At 48.4% G+C, this 18,835-nt stretch overlaps 2 protein-coding genes across 3 annotated transcripts in view; both read left to right on the top strand.

The window, feature by feature from the left end:
• The window catches only part of BCL2 (BCL2 apoptosis regulator), a 182,365-nt gene that overhangs the window by 138,416 nt on the left and 25,114 nt on the right, over positions 1–18,835 (top strand). The gene's annotated exons all lie outside the window — the stretch shown is intronic.
• Positions 5,628–6,444, top strand: LOC308627157 (tetraspanin-6-like). The gene has a single exon (XM_081252911.1). The coding sequence runs from the start codon at positions 5,743–5,745 to the stop codon at positions 6,214–6,216; it is 474 nt and encodes a 157-aa protein (XP_081109037.1). The 5' UTR covers positions 5,628–5,742; the 3' UTR covers positions 6,217–6,444.

Raw genomic sequence — 18,835 nt, 5'->3', positions numbered from 1 at the left:
CATAAGGTATATACACTAGAACAGAATTTTTCTTCATCTTAGGTGTGTTCATTTCTTCCAGGAATAAGACAAAGAGAACAATTGAGCCCAACTTTTACATTGAAGCTAATGTAGCTTTGAAAGGTAATTTCAAGTTAGACAATATACTGCCTTTTTTTCCCCCAGTTTTTTTCTCCCCCAGTTTTTAAGTGCTATTTATAGACATCCTGTGCAGAGCCAGTGGAAATGCTGATAATGGTGTAAATGAGGAAAAAGATGAGCTAGAAGAGGAATGAATGCTCAGTTGAGCCCCGTTTGTGTAAAGATAGACTTTTCTGCCTTCATGACCTCATAGGAGGCTTTTTAAATTTTCAGGTAGGATTGATCGTTTAGGATTCATCACATTCAACTTTGATCCTTACCCTGAGAGCATGATCCTTGGCTCCCTGAGATCCTAGGTGGGAAAATGATTATCTCTTGATTAAAAAGCAAGATCCATCTCACCAGCTGTTCAGGGCCAGCAGTCGCAGCATCCTTAATGTCCACATTGTTCCTGCTCCGTAAACAGATAAGCGAGGACTAATAAGAATGAATTAGTAATTACCCAGGGAGGTGCTCCCTTGGCTTCAGAACGTGTTCATTCAGATTGCGTTCATTCGCTGGTTTTTGTTGTTGTTGTTGTTGTTTTTTGCGGTACGCGGGCCTCTCACTGTGGTGGCCTCTCCCGTTGCGGAGCACAGGCTCCAGACGCGCAGGCTCAGCGGCCATGGCTCCGCGGCATGTGGGATCTTCCCGGACCGGGGCACGAACCCGTGTCCCCTGCATCGGCAGGCGGACTCCCAACCGCTGCGCCACCAGGGAAGCCCCATTCGCTGGGTTTTTAACTGCACAGACCTTGAGGAAGCCCAGTGCTCTTCATCTTGGGGGGTCAGTGGAAAAATCTGTGCCTCGGATGCCTTAGCCCAACTGCAGGTCAGAGTTGAAATCTCGGTTCTATTCATTATACATATTATCTCCATCTCCTAGAACTTGAAGCATGTTTATCATATATATTTGGCTAGCTCTCTTCCAGAAGGTTCTCCAGTTTCATTTTACCCGTGGCATTGTGTAGTGCTTTTGTGAATGCACTTAACTAGACTTGTACAAGAAAAAATGACGTTATCAATCTGTTGGCTGTTGTCAGTAACATCCCTTCTCATCTCATGATTATAAGTGCTTTTCTTTTGCAAGCCTTCTGAACCCTGCTGGGCCCCCAGTTGCTAAGCATTTTCATTACACTTTATCTGAATTTATCAGGATCTCCTAACCTCCCTAACCGGGGCAGTGAATTGGTCTCATTCACACAGTGCTTGTAGAATTGCACGATGGACACTGTGAAATGTATTGGTGGACTATTTAAAGCCTTTCACTTCCCAAAAGGTTAAAAGGCCAGATCTTTGAAATTAAGGTTTTTTTTGTTGTTGTTGTTTTTGTAACCCATTAGTCCAACTTGGGGACTAAAACTTGAAAAGTACACATTAAACCAGTGGCAGGGTAATAGCTCCACATCACACATGGCTATGAATACGCAGGCAAAAACATGGATTTTAGACTTATACAAAAAAGTTCACTTTGAGTTCACAGTAGAAGAAAACATCGATTATAACAGTGAGAAAATCCCACAGAAACTCAGTTTGTAATATTTTATTAACATTATCTCAAAGATAAATTAACCCTTTTCCAATCTTGTCAAAAAAGTCTATTTACCAAGAATACCTAATGAAGGGTTGTCTTCTGATTCTCAGTTTTTGGAAGAAGGCACCTGATTGGTATAATTCTCTTTGTACCAATGCCCAGCCAACTGCCAGCAGCAACGCAGTGACCTTCGATGACAAGCCTGGTTGATTTCATACACCCTTTTCATGTTATCATTTGTACCTGTGTTTCCTTATGTGCAAAAGAGAAGTACAAGTGGATGAAGATTTCAGAGGGTGCAGGCGGCCGCATGATTTGAAGACTCACATATAAAGAGAGGATGCGAGGGGAAACGTGTAGATGGACAATGAAGCAGGGAAAAAGGACTCCAAAATGGGACCCAACTTACTGGTCATGTATCAGCCTGTGACTCTGCACCTCACCGTGTTAGTCAGGACTCCCCCTGACCTGGGGCTGGGGGCTGGGCCTTTTCTGAACACCACGGATGGCAGAGAGGAAGCAAAATGTGGTGCCACAGAGCTCTGCAAGGATAAGACAAGGTCGAAAACAGCAGATCAAAATAGAAGTAGGTCCCAGCTGCCCGGGGTATAAATGGCTAACACTGCACACTTACTATGCATTAGGCACTGTTCCAAGCTCTTTGCTGTATTATTGTATCTCATCTAAAATCCAGATTCACGGGAATTCCCTGGCGGTCCAGTGGTTAGGACTCCATGCTTGCACTACCGGGGACCGGGGTTCGACCCCTGGCTGGGGAACTAAAGATCCCACAAGCCTTGCGGTGTGGCCAAAAAATAAATAAATTAAATTAAATTAAAATCCAGATTCTTAGATGTTGCCCTGTCTGCTAGGTGTTGATTAGCTCCATGATTGATTCATTCTTAATATAATACTAGCTAACATACAGCACTTACCATGTGCTGGGCCAGCACCGCTTTAAGCATATTACATACAATGAGTCATTTAATCTTCACAAGAACTTAATGAGGCAGGTACGGTCATTATCCCCACTTTACAGATGAAGTAACTGAGGCCCAGAGACGCATTTAGCACCTTGCCCAAGATCATGCCGTAGGAAGTGGCTGAGCCAGGATGAAACCCATGTTATGTTCTTAGCCACCATGTCAGGCTTCCTCTCAGGTGCTGATCATTGATTATACTCATAATCTGGCTGTTGATTATATGAGTTTGATCACTGTAATCACAAATAGGACATCAAAAAATATAAAAGAATGTAAACAGGTCACCTTTGCTGTCCCCAAAAGATCAATTTTTTTTTTTTTTTTTGCGGTACTTGGGCTTCTCACTGCTGTGGCCTCTCCCGTTGCGGAGCACAGGCTCCGGACGCGCAGGCTCAGCGGCCATGGCTCACGGACCCAGCCACTCCACGGCATGTGGGATCTTCCCGGACCGGGGCACGAACCCGTGTCTCCTGCATCGGCAGGCGGACTATCGACCACTGCGCCACCAGGGAAGCCCTCAACTTTTAAACAGGGTTAAAATTACTTTGATGATGTCCATTGGTATCTATCCCTAAAAGAAAAGGCAACTCTTTGTCTGCATTTAATTGAGAAAACAGGCCCGGTTCCTTTTGACAACTCCAAAGTGAAGTCCCTCATGGAATCAATTGGGGAACTCATGTCACTAGACATTATTGGGTGTCTGCGTTGCCTAGAGACCTGTGGAGCCCTTGTCAGCCTTTAAGGATCAAGAGCTGGAGTTCCTCCGAGACAGTAAACCAGAGCCTCAGAATCAGACCCGTTGATTCAGTACTGTTAGGTCAATAAGCAGTTCTTATCAAAGAGAGGTAAGACCCCAAGATAAAGACTCAAGCCCACTGAGGCTGCCAGTGTGCAGGATGCCACACTGTTTATGTTTAGCTGTTGAGGGTGACCAGCCCCTTTGCTTTGGATGCAGTCGAGAAAGTTCAGTAACCACTGGCTAACAATGTCTCTAGATACCACCCTCGGATTTCCTTTCCTTTTCCCATGGATATGCAGACCACCTAAAAAGCCCTGCTATCCCAGGAAGACTTTATACTTAACAGAAGATGAGGGAACCTGTGGAAATTAATGCTACAGAGGCCAAATTAATTTACCAGTGAATGGAGCAGTCTCCATTTCCTTCCAACTGGAAACAGATCAGAAGCTTTAAGGCATTAGAAAATGCAAGCTACATAACAAGATGCTGAGTCCAAGCATCTCGTGGATTTTTGGCTCTTGATGTCAGCTAGGAATGATTGTAACCCAGGTGTGACTCTTAATGCAGAGTTGGCAGTCTTTATTAGAACAGCAGCCAGCTGCAACAGTGACCTCTAAGAATATGGAAACAGACCCTCCAGGGCTGCCATTTCTCAGCTCAGCTTTTGGCCTGGGCAGCCGGGCCCAGTGCTGAAAGGGTAGCAGCTGCTCATGGTCCAAGGACACTTAGGGGCTCTTGGCAACAGAGGAAACAAGGACACAGAGGAGCCCTTGAGATGCCCTCTAGTCGGCCTGGCTGCCTTCAGGCAGGACCATCTAACCGTTTCAGACAGATGAGAAGAATCCTTTCAAAGACCTCTGGAGAAGGAACCCCAGACTCCCTTTGTCAACTTGCACTTTAGCAAAATGATCTTTGGTAGCTAGGCTGTCCCTGCAGCAAGGATAAGAGCCTATCTTAGAAAGTTACATGATTTAAAATGTGATTGATGGATGGATGGATGGATGGATGGATGGATGGATGGATGGATGGGTAGGTAGGTAGATATAGTTGGTGGGTGGAGAGAGGTAGATAAATAGATGATGGAAGAAGGGAGAGAGAGAGGGAGAGACAGAAGAAGAGAAAGGGTGGGAATAGGTGATTGTGAAGGACAGCTAAACCCCTAGCAGTGAGACATAAGAGAAATATTTATTACAGAATTATTTGCCAGGGAGTCCACTGAAACCCATTCAAAGCAGATGCCACCTTCCGTCATGCTCCTGAAGCATCTCCCACATGCCTCTATCATAGCACCTTACGGTGTTGCAACACTAGAACGGGGTGGCTGTTGGTCTCCCTAGCTGGAATGTGAGCCCTATAAGGCAGAGATCATATCTTATTCTTCTCGTTAGTCTCAGCATCTAGCCCAGTGCCTAGCTCAAAGGAAGGGAGGGAGGGAGGGAGGAAGGAAGGAATGAACGAACGAACGAACGAAGAGGAGATGGAAGAAGGTAGGTCAACCAATATGATACATAAACTTCTATCCTTTAAGGAGTGCATCATTCCTAACGCTATAATATGAACGTTTTCCTACCCGAACTTAACCTGATGGCCTCCTTCCCCTCAGTTAGCGCTTAGCTATCACACTCAAAGTCAATACGATTATATATATAATCTGCCCGGTGTTGGAAGGGTTTGTTAATACTTAACCCCATTTAACACCTTTCTAAGGAATACCAATTCCTTATGATAATGTTTCTCTCTGCAATAATTTCCTCCCAAATGTATTTCATTAGAGCTCATTGTTTATATATGTATACGTTTTCCACAGTTCTGTTGTATGGTCTCAGCCAGTGAGAGCTGGTGTGACAAAGGGTAAGGTATCCTCTCGGCCAGTGACTGTGAGAGTACCTTCTACAAAGGTCTTCAGCCACTGAGTTTTGTCTGCGTTTTCTGTTGTTGAGTATGCTCTGTTTTCTCTGACACTCTGCCTTTGACACACGATGGCTGACAAAAGGCATGGGAGAGAGTAACTTTTTGGCACTTTCCGGGGAGACCCGGGGGCTCCGCGCCTCACTCACTCTGTTCCGATCGCCTGGCACGGCGGGGCAGGGTCTCAGGCTAGTCGTGGCGTCCCCGTCTCGGAGGCTGCAGGCCAAACCGGTCATCACTTGTTTCAAGAGCGTCCTCTTGATCGACACATTCATCTCCTGGATCACTGGTGTTATCCTTCTTGCTGTTGGCATTTGGGGCAAGGTGAGCCTAGAGAGTTATTTCTCCCTTTTAAATGAAAAGGCCACCAATGTCCCCTTCGTGCTCATTGGCACTGGCACTGTCATTATTCTTTTGGGCACCTTTGGCTGTTTTGCTACCTGCCGAGTGTCTGCACGGATGCTAAAACTGTATGCAATGTTTCTGACTCTCATTTTTTTGGTTGAACTGGTCGCTGCCATCGTAGGATTTGTTTTCGGACATGAGATTAAGAACAGCTTTAAGAATAATTATGAGAAAGCTTTAAAGCAATATAACGCTACGGGAGATTATAGAAGCGATGCAGTAGACAAGATCCAAAATACGTTGTATTGTTGTGGTGTCACCGACTATAGAGATTGGAAGGTTACTAATTATTACTCAGAAAAAGGATTTCCCAAGAGCTGCTGTAAACTTGAAGGTTGTTCTCCTCAGAGAGATGCAGATAAAGTAAACAATGAAGGTTGTTTTATAAAGGTGACGACCGTTATAGAGTCAGAAATGGGAGTTGTTGCGGGAATTTCTTCTGGAGTCGCTTGCTTCCAGCTGATTGGAATCTTTCTAGCCCACTGCCTCTCTCGCGCCATAACAAATAACCAGTATGAGATAGTGTAACCAGCATAATACGGGCCTATTCCTCTCCAACTTTAAGGATAGTAACATCCCCACCCCCAACCCTGTGAAGTACAAGATCGCCTGGATGGAAGACCGACATTTCTTACAGATAGATTGAAAAACTATACCAGTAGTCTGATTCGATCAAGACATTTGCTTGATATGTTCAAAGTCCACCTTTTGTCCCATTCATGTTAGTTGAAATCCCCATGTCACTCTGAAACACTGCAAGAGCTTAGTAAATTGTAAATGAAGCAAAAAAAAAAAAAAAAAAAAAAGGCATGGGAGTGAAAGGACCAGCTCCAATGCCATCGTGGGAAGTTGAGGGAAATGAAGCAAAGATCAGCTGGAAGTTCAGGTTTGCTGGGAAGTCCTGTGACCTGGCGAGGGACATCATCAGTACCATTGGAACATGAAGGGAACTGAGGAGGAATCAGGGCCGAGAGTGTGGCATGACTTGGGGGGTGGGGTGTCTAGGAGAATGCAAAGTGACAGTGTGATGGTGGGGACATCACTGTGACCCTATATGCCCGAGATCATGTCGCCGAGCCAGTCAAGGATAGGCATGTATGATCCCCCCCGCCCAGGGCTCCTAGCAGCTAATCTGGGTGACTCTCCTTCCTTTTCCCCAAATCCAAACCCTCTCATCGTTCAAGGCTCAATCCAAGGTTTGGTTGGCCAAGTTTCTCCTGCTCTGCAGAGTATCCTTCTCCTTCCCTGGGAGCCGTCTCTCCTCTCCTTAGCACCCCCTTAGGTCCCTCTGTCCCAGTGACTGTCTGTCTGGGGCATCATACTGGGCAGTCTGTAAAGCCCTGAGAGGCTGTCACCCCCATGGTCCCTTCTGGGGAGGGCAGCCAGCAGCTTTCTCACACCCGGGGGCCAGGCTTTGTGTCTTGGGGGCCTGCAACCCTGACCATGACTGATACGGGATTAAGCCCCATGGTTTAACAAAAAGGCAACGGGCTTGCTCTAAGGTAGAGAGCATAGCTTGGCAGGAGATCTGGTACAAGAACTCTGCTCATTTGGGGCATTGGTTTTTGATGATAACTGGTCCAATTAGACCTTCCCTGGCAGTCATCTCTATTTTTTAACTTTGTCTTATAGTTTGTTATTTGCACTTTCCCCTGGGCTGAGGTCTTTTTTACTCCTTTATTAGATCCAAAGGTCCTCGAGGACAGAGTCTTACCCAATCTTTCTTTTCTCCCCATTGGTACCTGGCTCTTGGCATTCAGTAAATGTTTGTCGAGCAGGTGAATGTGAAACACCTGGGCCTGATGCCTTCACCCAAGGAGTAAATTATTCCCGTGGTTTCTTTTCAGGTGTACAGCCCACAAGGATGAGAAAGATCTGGGATCAGAAAGGTCTCCCAGCATTACTGGCCAGTGTGAACAGGGCCACTGAGCAGGGCAGTAGAGGCAGGGGTAGCAGCTGGCCGAGGCTGTGGTTGGCGGGATAAACACAGATGGTGCCCTGTGGGCTACCCAGACCCGGGAGGTCTGAGGCTTGGGGCCTGGAAGATGGGGACAAAACTGTCCCAAAACAATGAATATAGAGCCAGAGACATAAAAAGTGACAGCGGCAAGTCCAGGGAGAGGGACAGACGGAGTTATACCAAATACATTCATCCCAACCAGACGACGTCTCCCAGTGCTGGTCAGCCCCGAACTCCTGTCTTCTCCCCTGGGTTGTAACTTCCTCATGAGCAGGGCTTAGAGTTTGTTCATCTTGGGATGCTCAGGGCCTTGCAGGGCCTACAAGGGGCCTGGCACATAGTAGGCTCCCAGGAATGTTTTTTGTTTGTTTGTTTTGTGGTATGCGGGCCTCTCACCGCTGTGGCCTCTCCCGTTGCGGAGCACAGGCTCCGGACGCGCAGGCTCAGCGCCCATGGCTCTCGGGCCCAGCTGCTCCGCGGCATGTGGGATCCTCCCGGACCGGGGCACGAACCCGTGTCCCAGGCATCGGCAGGCGGACTGTCAACCACTGCGCCACCAGGGAAGCACCCAGGAATGGTTTTTAACCTGAACTGAGTTGATAAAAGAGGATTTCACAGCCTGTTTTGACAGCATATCCAGCAGCTACCAAGGTTTCTATCACCTTGAATATTATGAAGTTCTCTCCTTAAATCTAACTGTGCTTTCCTGACACAGCTTAAGTCCATTTCCTCTCAAATGGCTTAAAATGCATGGGATGATTCTTCAGCCATTCGGGAAGAAGGAATGCTGTGTATAAAGCCTGGATTCAATAAAACCAGATTTTTAAAAAATAGCTCTTAGCATCTTCTGCTACAGACACTGGTCTGGGCAGGGCTTTTTATTTTATTGAATCCAGCTGAATAGCTTGACTGCATTAATAATGGGGCTTCATTTCCAACCACTGGCTCACAATCTTTTCCCCTAAAAGCCTTATGGTACTTAAGCAACTGCTAATATATGAATAATTGCTGGTGGCATCATTTCCTGCTATGATTTGACCACCAGGATGAGGTTTTTCTTCTTGTACCTAATCTGATGTTTTCAAGAATGCCGTATGTGGGTCTGCAAGATCATATTTAAAATATAGTAAACAGATCTAACTGCAGCTATGATTTGGATTGTATTAGGTTTCTTTATGTTGAGAAATTAAGGATTAGGGAAGATGCTGTTGGGTGTATAGTAACATTGGTCTGAAAGGGATTCTACCTCAAGGTTGCCCAGAGGTTTGAACCTGGAATTTCTGCTGAGCATGGCCAGTGCTATTCTGTGGGGCCCCCGGGATGGACTGGCAGATTTTATACCCTTCACTTTAAAGATGCTGTTTATTTAGCTCCCACATAGCCACACTTCTTTTTGAAGTTTCCGTGCAAGGTGACATTTAGTCATCAGCTCTGTTTACGTTGGACTTGAGTGGTGACAGTTTTTAGTATACCTGACTGGGACAGGATGGCCCTGTGGAAGCTGGATACCTAAAACGCACCTGTTAATAGGAGTACAGCATAGCACCTAAGGGCACAGCCTGGAGCCACAGGAGCTGAGCTTGAATCCAGCACTTTCTAACCATGTGGCTTTGGACAAGTTGCCTATTCTGCCTCAGTCTCCTCCTGTGAGAAGTGGGGTTAATAACAGTATCTACTGCATACAGTGTGAGGTTCAGACGAATTGATGTTGTCAAATGCTTAAAACCACGCTTGAACGCAGTGCTCGGTAAATGCCTGTTACTGCGCATGTTTGTCATTTTGTTGAAAATTCAACAAAATATTTATTCCTCTCCACATAGCCTCCAACTAGGATGAATAGTAAAGCTTCTCTTTCAGCTGGCATGCAGTCACATTGAACAGAGAACTAAAAGTTTGGTAAGACCTTGCATACAACACCTTTTTGGCAAAAACAAAATAGTTCTTCTAACTGGGAAGTTCACGTTGCCCATTGCTGTGGGGCTCGGTGCTGTGGGGATAAATGGGAATAAGATACGTGATTCCCCTCCCCAAAGAGTTTGCAGTCCAACTGGAGAAGCATGACTGTCGTATATCAAGTAGCAAAATGAAATATGGGAGGAGTTCAGGAGACGTAGATGCTAAGACAGCTGGAATGGTCCAGCCAGGCTCCGTGGAAGGTTTTCAGGTGGGATGAGCTGAGCTTGAGGACTGGGTGAAGACTCGGGTGATGGAGGTAACAAGGTGCCATGGGGCGGGAGAGATGGAGGGTGATGATGAAGGGTGTTGGGAGGTCGGAGGGAGTGGGTGAGGCTCTGGGGTGGGACCGATTCAGCTCATTGGAGAAGCAGTGAAGACACTCCCAGGCTGTAGCTGCGGATACGTTGCACAGTTAACATAGACAGCGCCGGAAAATAAAGTGAGAGAGGCCAGACTATGGAGGTCTTCACAAAGCAGGCAAATGAGTTTTTAGATTTGGTTTAATAGAAAAAAGGAAGTGAGAAGGAGGTAGGAACCACTATCTGGTGCGCTTGGCAGCTGTGTCACCCGACGTCCTTCCTGCAGCAGCAGTGTCCCCAAGCTGGGCCCTGCGCGTTCTCCAGCGGCAGAGGAGTGAAGACAAGCTGGGGAAATTAAAACATTTTAATATATGTGAGCTATCCAGTCCAACCACAACACATCCCAGGAATGTTTTTCTGTTTTAGGAAATGAAGTGGTGGGCTGCTTGGAGGCAGTGTGGGTGCGAGTTCTACTTCTTTACATCTCAACCTCCACTGGAACAGAAAGAGACACAGTAGTTTTTGTTTAGATGAATCCCCATTGTATTAGATTTTTATGAGTTTTTCTCAGAGCTCCTTGATCATCGGCTCATACGAAAGAAACGTATTAGCTCCGTTTGCCTGTCTCTTTCCTCCTCTGGTCTTTTATTTTCTCTTGTTGGACGCTGTGCTTTGGTTCCTCCTCATGGGCCCATTCCAGGCTTGAGTAAGGGGCAGGCGGTCCCCGGCAGCTCGTGTGCATCATCGCTCGGCCCCTGTGAAGTGGAGGGAAATAAACAGCACGTGGGAGGGGGGAAATCTGTGTTCTAAGAACTGCTTTGGTTTACACATCTATAGATACACTCAACCAGCACTGTGGGTCACATGGACCGGCTGGTGAAGCTGAACATGAGTCACTTTTAAATTACTCATAGAGAAAGAAATATGTTTCTAAAAGCCAAGCACCGTTGGCTTACACACGAAGCCGGGGGAGTGAGCAGGCAGCCTCATAAAGCACTCAGGCCTCCTGTGACAGCTGGCGTGCACAGTGCATCTGGTGGGAAGAGTGGGTCCCAGGCCTGAGGGCTCTTTGCCGCGTGTTGTATTTGGAGGTGAGACAATTCATCAGTGGGAACCCCCGCATTGGAGCAGTGGGTGCTTGGGATCAATTTCCCATTTAGACAGTCTTTCTCTCACCATCTCACTTTGTAATTGGCACGAGAACTCTCGATTAAGGCCTTCAGTAGCCCAGTCTAGTGGTGGAGACCAAGCCATCTGAGCCTGAAATATGGAGAAGTAGGTCAGTTCAGTGAAAGGTCAGGTAGGGAAGGGCCAAGGAGAGGAGGTCCAAGAGCATCATGGAGCACTTGAACTTCAGCTGAGCCTTGAAGGGCTTAGTTCCTCGTGAAGGAGAAGGAATTCCAACCCCAGCAAGATGGAAAAACCATCTGAGCAAAAAGAAAGCGTAAATGACAAAGGCTACACCTCCATTTTACCCGTTGGGAGTCTAAACTTTTTTGACACACGAAAATAGAGAAGACAAGAGAACCATCACCAAGGGAGGCCAAGGCACGGCTTACTAAATTGGTCCAAAGGAGGGATTTCACCCAATGCAAATTGAACAAAGAACAATATGTGTGACTCAAAATATCCGTTATGCTCTTAATGTGAGAGGGTGTGTGGCAGGGAGGTGACCTTTGAAAGGTTTTAAAGTTGTAAACTTCTGTGACCACATTGTTTTGATTGCTGGAAGATTTAAGAAAGGATTACCTCGCGGCACCATCTTGGAAAAGTGATGAACAGAAAAAAAAAAAAAAAGAAAGAAACTGCTTCCTACATAATGTTTCGGGACCTTTTTCATTCTGTTTTAGCTTTGAAGATGTGCAGTTCAGACGTCTGTGAAGTAGCTCTACCTTTCCTGAGAAAACAGAAGTCTAGAGGTGCAGGCGCCTGCCCCATCCGGTCTTCCGCTCCTGGCGCCTCTGCCAGGAGTTTGGTTCCCTGGACCCAAAGGACGCGCATTTGGCCTCGTTTCTCCCCTCCAGCCCCGCCCCCGCCTTGCCAGGAGGGCGACATCATAGCAAAGTGGAGCCACTGTCCCTCCTCACCCTGAATGTGTGCCTCTGGGCCAGACATTCCCTGCAGGTCTCCTTGGAAATTTGGGAAACAGGAAATGTGAAGACAATTTCTAATTGGCCTGGTCATGTGAACTCCTCTTTCGATGTCGCAATAGACTTTTGGAAGGGAGTGCTCTGAGCTGGGTTGAACCCTCCTCATCAGAGAGCCTGTGCTCCTTTGAGAATATGGTCGATTTGACTATCCCGCCTCAACTTCCCTCTTTCTAAACATGTAAACCCTGATGCCTGAAGAACGCAACCAGAAAAGAAACCCACTGGGTCTTAGTTGCATGGTCAAGTTGCCAGCTGGGCTGCTGAGAGGGGCCCACGTGCTTGTCCCTGAAAAGCCCCTTGGCATTTACTACAAGCTCCCATCCCTGCAGACGTGTCTGTGCAGGCTCAAGCAGCATCTTCGGAACCTTCACAACCTGTGTCTGCAGTAGATGATGGATGGTGAGGCTTGCTTCCCACACATTTGGCTCTGATAGTCTCCACGCTAAAACATTCAGATGCAAATAATTTTAAAACAAAGTGGCTTCGAGGGATCCTTCTGGAAGGACGGAAAAGGCTCCATATCTTGAGAGGGGAGTGGGTTCCAGGGGTACTTGCTTTTGTCAAAATTCATCACACTGTACACACACACAGAGTGTTCATTTTGCTGTCTGTAGGTTAAACCCCCGTGAACATTTTTAAAATAATAAAGTGGCTTGAGCTTGGGAAAAAACTAAGAGTGACTCCATTCAAGGGATTTAGAAACGTTAAGAGTCAGCCGGTAGAAACGAAGAAATATTCGTGGGCAGTCCCCCCACCCTCCCTACCGCCGTCCGGGAAATCTTTGCAAGGTGAGCAGATTCAGCCCAGCTTTTAGAAACTACAGCTGGTTCTGTGCCTGCGTCTGTGTTTTCATATGTGGTGTTTTATCTTGATGTCCATTTTTGTTTGGCTTATTTCCCTGTTTAATTGGATTTTTTTTCTATTTCCTGAATATGAGTCCCCCATACTCCCAGATATCCCAGGCCCTATAAAAAGTGAATGCCCAATAAATGTCCACCCATCCCCTGAGATGCCATGCTTCCCCTTGCTCTGGAACATTCTACTGAAATTAGCCAGTGCATGTTGGCCTTAAATGCATATGTAAAAATGGAAAGTGAAAGGAGAAACATCCCTACTTGCACTAGTTTTCAGAAAATTCCCAGCTATGTCTGTTTCTAAAAAAAAAAAAAAAAATCCATTTCAGAACTTTTACTTTGGAAAAACTACTTTTGCCCCATAAGAAAAATAAAACATGTGCTCAGTACATAGTGCTATTTATTTTAAAGTAAGAAAACAGGGTTCATGATTCTGTCTGAATGAGGGTGAATGGGGGCAGACCTTTCCTTTCTCTCCCTCTTTCCTCCTGTTCATGGCCGCTCAGAAGAACAGGTGTGGAAATTCCCGCAAGTGTAAACTGTGACCGTTTACACGTTTGTATACGGAGTTTCATGTGTTTTTTTTTTTTTTTTTCTGACAAGTCAGTCTTTCTGTCATCATCTCATCTTGAAACTAGAGAGGAAGGGAATGGACGAGCAAATTGCTAATATCAGAGGCTTCTGGAAATTCCCCTTTTATGGTACATGAGTCTTTCTTAAGAATAGTTCTCTTTCAGTTGTGTTTTTGCAATTTTGTTGAAAATCACTTGCTCGGCCCTTCCTCTGGTTTGCTTAAGAAGCCTGATCCCAGCTCTCTTTGGAGCAGAGGCTGGAGAAGGCGGTCGAGAGAATAACGTGATTTTCACTGCTTGGGAGAAAAGGAGCCCGACTGAGATACTGGTTTTTTTTTAAGTAGATAACGTGAGTATAAATCGATAGTCACATAATTTTAAATAATTAATTTCTCCAGTCTCTTTTATAAACTGATGAACGTGCACTAATGACTCACCAATGCCTGAATGGTATAAAATACTCCTGGCATTTTGTGTGTTAATGGATACCCTTCAGTTCCAGTTACACCCTGGCTGAATGGAAGCTGACTGACCTGTTCTCAAGTCAGTACAATACAAGGTGATTCTCAAGCAAAAAAGCTTTTTTCCCACACTGCTTCAGAGGATGCCTTCTTGAAGATGGATGTAGTAGGTCTTGGATCCTGGGGCTGGGACAGGGTTATGTCCGATGTGCCCGCAGGTGGAAGGGCCCCCGGAGGAAAGCAGATCTCACCGCAGCTTTGGGGACCAGCTGGCAGGCTGCCTGGGGGGCTCGGAGGGCCCGGCACAGACTGAGGCCTGGAATGTGGGAGAGCCTGTGACAGCCAGTCCCAAGGCTGGGCTAGAGGGACTATGCTAATTAGCGAGATGCCTGCTAGGGCCGGGTCACTGGGCGGCCAGGTAAACAGTATTGGGTTATCTCTGCGTTGGCAGAGGGGGGCAATGGCTCAGTGCCTTCGCTGTTGAGTTGCTCTTGGCAGTTACTTATTAATCGCACCTCAAGGCACCGCTAGGCTAGACAAGAAAAATACGCCTCCAGGAACCGTCTGCCTTTCTCACTCCCCCAGCATCCTTCCCATCCACTCCTGCAGCGTGGGAACCAGGGGGCACCTCCTACCTGGGCACTTGTCTGGGGACAGCTAGCTTCCCAGGCCTCCGGGGGCCACAGCCTGTTCCCACCCCAATCACAGGAGCCCTAGACTCTAGGCCAGGTGAGTTTAGACCCAGTCGGAGCTTTTCTTATGAAATGTCTTGACTTCTGAGTTTCTTTTTCCTGCTACGTTGAGCCCCGAATATGTTTGTTTTCTTTCTAATTTTGGCTTTTGAAAAAAAGAAAAAAGAATGTTTGGTAGAGTGTAAAAGTTTTCTCATATCCAGATTGGAAACTCCCCGGTCACCCTGAAACCGGGCAGGTGCCTCTTTGTCTCTCTGTCAATAAACAGTGCGTACTTGGCCTGGACAACCTCCGATGGCCACGGTGGGCCCCGGTGCGTCTCGGTATTCGAGGAGGGCCGAGCCGCCCTGAGTCAGAAGCCGGACCTGCCTCTTGCTCTTCTTCTTTATTTTTTTAAAAGAAGATGTTGGGGGTAGGAGTTTATTAATTTATTTTATTTTTGCTGTGTTGGGTCTTCGTTTCTGTGCGAGGGCTTTCTCTAGTTGTGGCAAGTGGGGGCCACTCTTCATCGCGGTGTGCGGGCCTCTCACTATCGCGGCCTCTCTTGTTAGGGAGCCCGGGGTCCAGATGCGCAGGCTCAGTAGTTGTGGCTCACGGGCCCAGTTGCTCCGCGGCATGTGGGATCTTCCCAGACCAGGGCTCGAACCCGTGTCCCCTGCATTAGCAGGCAGATTCTCAACCACTGCGCCACCAGGGAAGCTCTTGCTCTTCTTTTTTTTTTGATCTTCTGATAGAGACCACATAGCGTTCTCTTCACGGTATTTTGATGACATATGACGTATAAGCCCAGGTGTGACCTTTACACCATGTATGGCCTTACAATTATAATAAGTGAGAGAAGATAAAGCCAGCTGGAGTTCAAGGTTAAAGCCAAAAGCAGCTAATACTAATTTTCACTGAAAACAGGGTCACAAAGCCAGGCATAGGTGCCCCTCTGGGGGACTCTGTTCACTTGTTACTTGCATTATTTTACAGACCAACCCCAGGTGCAGGGTTTCCATGAGACAAGCCATCTCTCGAGATACAGATGTACTGGTGACACACACTCTGAGGACCTCCCTTCCCCGGGGCCACTCTCCACGTCATGAGGTGTCTGGTCCTGGCTTCCATGCTGGCTGACATTTCGCTTCTCTGGGACTCAGTTTCCTTACTTACAAAATAAAGGGGCTTGACCCCTTTTCCTTCATCTTCTTGCATTCTGTTTTTTCCAGATAGAGGATGCCAACTCCCAATTGAGTACTTAGTTCCTCAGGAAAAGAAACTGTCCGACCCACAATTAACGTAATTGTTTATTTGTGTGAAGGCTTTCTTATTTAGCCCCCAGACTCGCTGTCTACATGTGCTGGAGGATGGCCCCGGGCTTGGGCTCACATGAGTCGCTGCTGTGTCTTTTTCTCACAGAGCAGCCAGCTCAGAGGAGAGAAAATGGAGGAGAAGATGGAGGGCAGAGTCTCCACTAGTTTATTCCTCCAGCCCAGAGGGAGCTGCCTCTGGGCAAACGCTTTGACCCGCATCTCTGGTCACCCAAGAAATCGGGAGACCAGCACGCTGGGTGCAGAGCCCCTTAGGGTTATGGAGTCCACTGATTTGCAGGTCCTGAGCAGAACAGGAGAGGGGCCCCCCAAATCAGGACCTGGAAAGGGATTCCCTGGCCTTGTTTCTGTTTCTGACGGGTAGGTGGACGTGTAGCATCCTTGCAGCACTCAGGTCAGGGCGAGATGCAGGGGGAAGCACAGCTCTGGGCATCTGGGTACCACCTCCCGGTGCTCTAAGGCAGGGCTTCGTGAGCCAGGGCACAGTGGCAAGGTCTGGAGATGTTTCTGTTGTCCCAACTAGGCAGGGGTTTCCACTGGAATCTAGTGGGTGGAGGCCAGGGGCTCTGCTGAGCATCCCACGATGCCCTCTCCCAACAAAGACATATGTGGGATGGTCTAAGTCCCGAAGCCCAGTCATATTCGATAAATTGAAAACACTGGGCTGAGGTGAATGGGAAAAGTCATTTGCAATTTTCCCCACAAGGGACAATCCCTGTGTGCTGCCGGCGGGGCCTGGTGTTAGCTCTTACTTCCTTCACCTCTTTGTGTGCCCCCCGCCTCCGTCTTCAGCCCCCTCAGCCTTTTTTCTTTTTTTTCCCCTGAACCAACTTCATGAATATTAACTGGGGCACTCAGGGCCAAAAGGGCTTCTGGTCTTACTTGGGGAATACCCTCAGGCAAGACGAGCAGTGAGACCAGGAGGCCCAAGAACGCTAAATGCACCTTCCTCGGTCACACCAGCGGTCCACACCAGGGTCCTGGGAGACCCAGGTGACGAACCTCCGACCTGCAAAGAGAAAATGGGGCGGGGGGAGGGAGGGCAGAAGATGAGAGGCTGTGACAGGCACTCCGGGGACGGAAAGGAGGAGGGGGCCGCAGCGGACCCTGACAGGCCCTGCTCTCTTCCCCACCCCCACGGCCTGCCCCCGTTTCTTCCCGCCCCTCTCACCGGCTTGCCCTTCCCTCTCCACACCAACAGGGGGCAGCAGACAGCAGCAGACAGAGCCCACCAGCCACAACCCCAGTCTCCGAGCCAGCCCCTCCCCTGGCCTCCAGGGCGCCCTGAGGCTTCCATCCCAGCAGCTTGGGTCTCTGAGACCCTCCTCTTCCACAGGCGCCTCTCTTCACCCTCAGCACCCCCCCCCAGACGTCCCTCCCCACTCCGTGCATCGCGCAGCCCAGGCCAACCTGGCTCGGGGCTGTTGTGGGCTTCGTGACACATCTGGTAGTATCGACTCGCAGGATGGTTTCTCAGCCTTTCCAGCGAGGATATTGTGCCTCTTCAAGGTGCGCATCCGCCCCTTGAGGCAGGAGCTATGCTCTAACCCCCGCTGTTTCCCCACAGACCTCAGGGTCTGCGCTCAGTTGTGTTGGCGCGTGGAGCGGGCGCTGACGGCTTCCTCCTGCCCACGGCGCCCCCTCCGAGGGACCCTTGGCGAATGTTATCTCACGGCATTCTCACCCCAGCCCTTGCAGCCGATGCTGCCATCCCCTCATTTTTTATAGATGAATAAACTGCGGCTCAAAGGGATTAGCCATCTCAGCCAAGGTCTTAAAGCTATGACGTAGCAGACTCGGAAATCCGTCTCAAGACTCTAGACTCTACCACACACTACGCTGCTGTTTCAACTCCAGACGGCCCTGAGGCTCTTACAATGTGTCATGAGTCCGTCTTCCTTGAGCACGGCACCATCCTTTGGGATTGTGTTGTTGAAATCATCTTGATTTCAATTTATTTACGTATTCATCCCACAAATGCTTACTCAGCTTTTACCCGCGGTGCCAGGCACCGTTAGAACCTGGAGGACAAAGATGGAGATGACGCAGGCCCTGCCGTCGAGGAGAGGACGCGTAGTGGAGAGCTCAAGAGCGGGCAGAGATGGGCAGGATGAGAAGTGGGTGTGCTGGGGAGGTGCTGGGGCTTGGTCGAGAAAGGCTTCACAGAAGAGGGGGTGTTTCGGCAGAGTCTTGAGAGACACCAGGATGTGGTGTGAGCCGGGGTCAGCCGGAGGTACGAGGTTTCAGGCTGATGCTGCCAGTAGCACAGGGAGTTGAAGGCAGGAGGTGGGCATGGGGGGGGGTGGGTCTGGAGGCGTAGGTCAGAGCCCGTTCACCCTGTGGCCAATGGGAAAGCGCTCGGGGCACTGGAATGAGAGAGAAGGTCACAAGGGCTCTGTTGTTTAAGAGGAAGCCCCCGGAAGCAGTGCCAAGGGCAGGCTGGAGGGGACACGGGGAGATCAGGAGCGATGCAGAGGGGCTGAGGGATCTGACGGCAGTGGGGCTAGAAAGAGGAGCCACATCCACACGGCGGAGGTGGCAGTGGCGGCGTGTGGGTGGGGAGGGAAGAGGGAGACGCCGAGGCTCACGTCCCACTGGGCAGCTGGGTGGTAGGCTATCAGGGGAGCTGACCGGGCTTCTAGAGACAGACTTGGGGAAAGCTGAATGAGCTCCCTTTGGGGTGTGTTGAGTTTGAAGTACCTGAGTTACATGTGGATATATTTGATTCTAAATTAGGGTTGAAGGCTCCTTAAGAGATTTGGGAAGCAACCGCCTAAAAGCCCCTTAGCAAGGTTGTAGCTGAAGTCAGGAAGGGTGTGAGGTCTCTACTCCTTGGGGAGGTATGCAGCCATTTCCATAAATCTGTGTGGAATAGCATTGCATTATCTTT

This window comes from Mesoplodon bidens (assembly GCF_964165515.1).
Source record: "Mesoplodon bidens genome assembly, chromosome: 13".
NCBI lineage: Eukaryota > Metazoa > Chordata > Mammalia > Artiodactyla > Ziphiidae > Mesoplodon > Mesoplodon bidens.
Note: the sequence above shows the minus strand (reverse complement) of the source record. Positions and strands in the feature narration are given on the sequence as shown.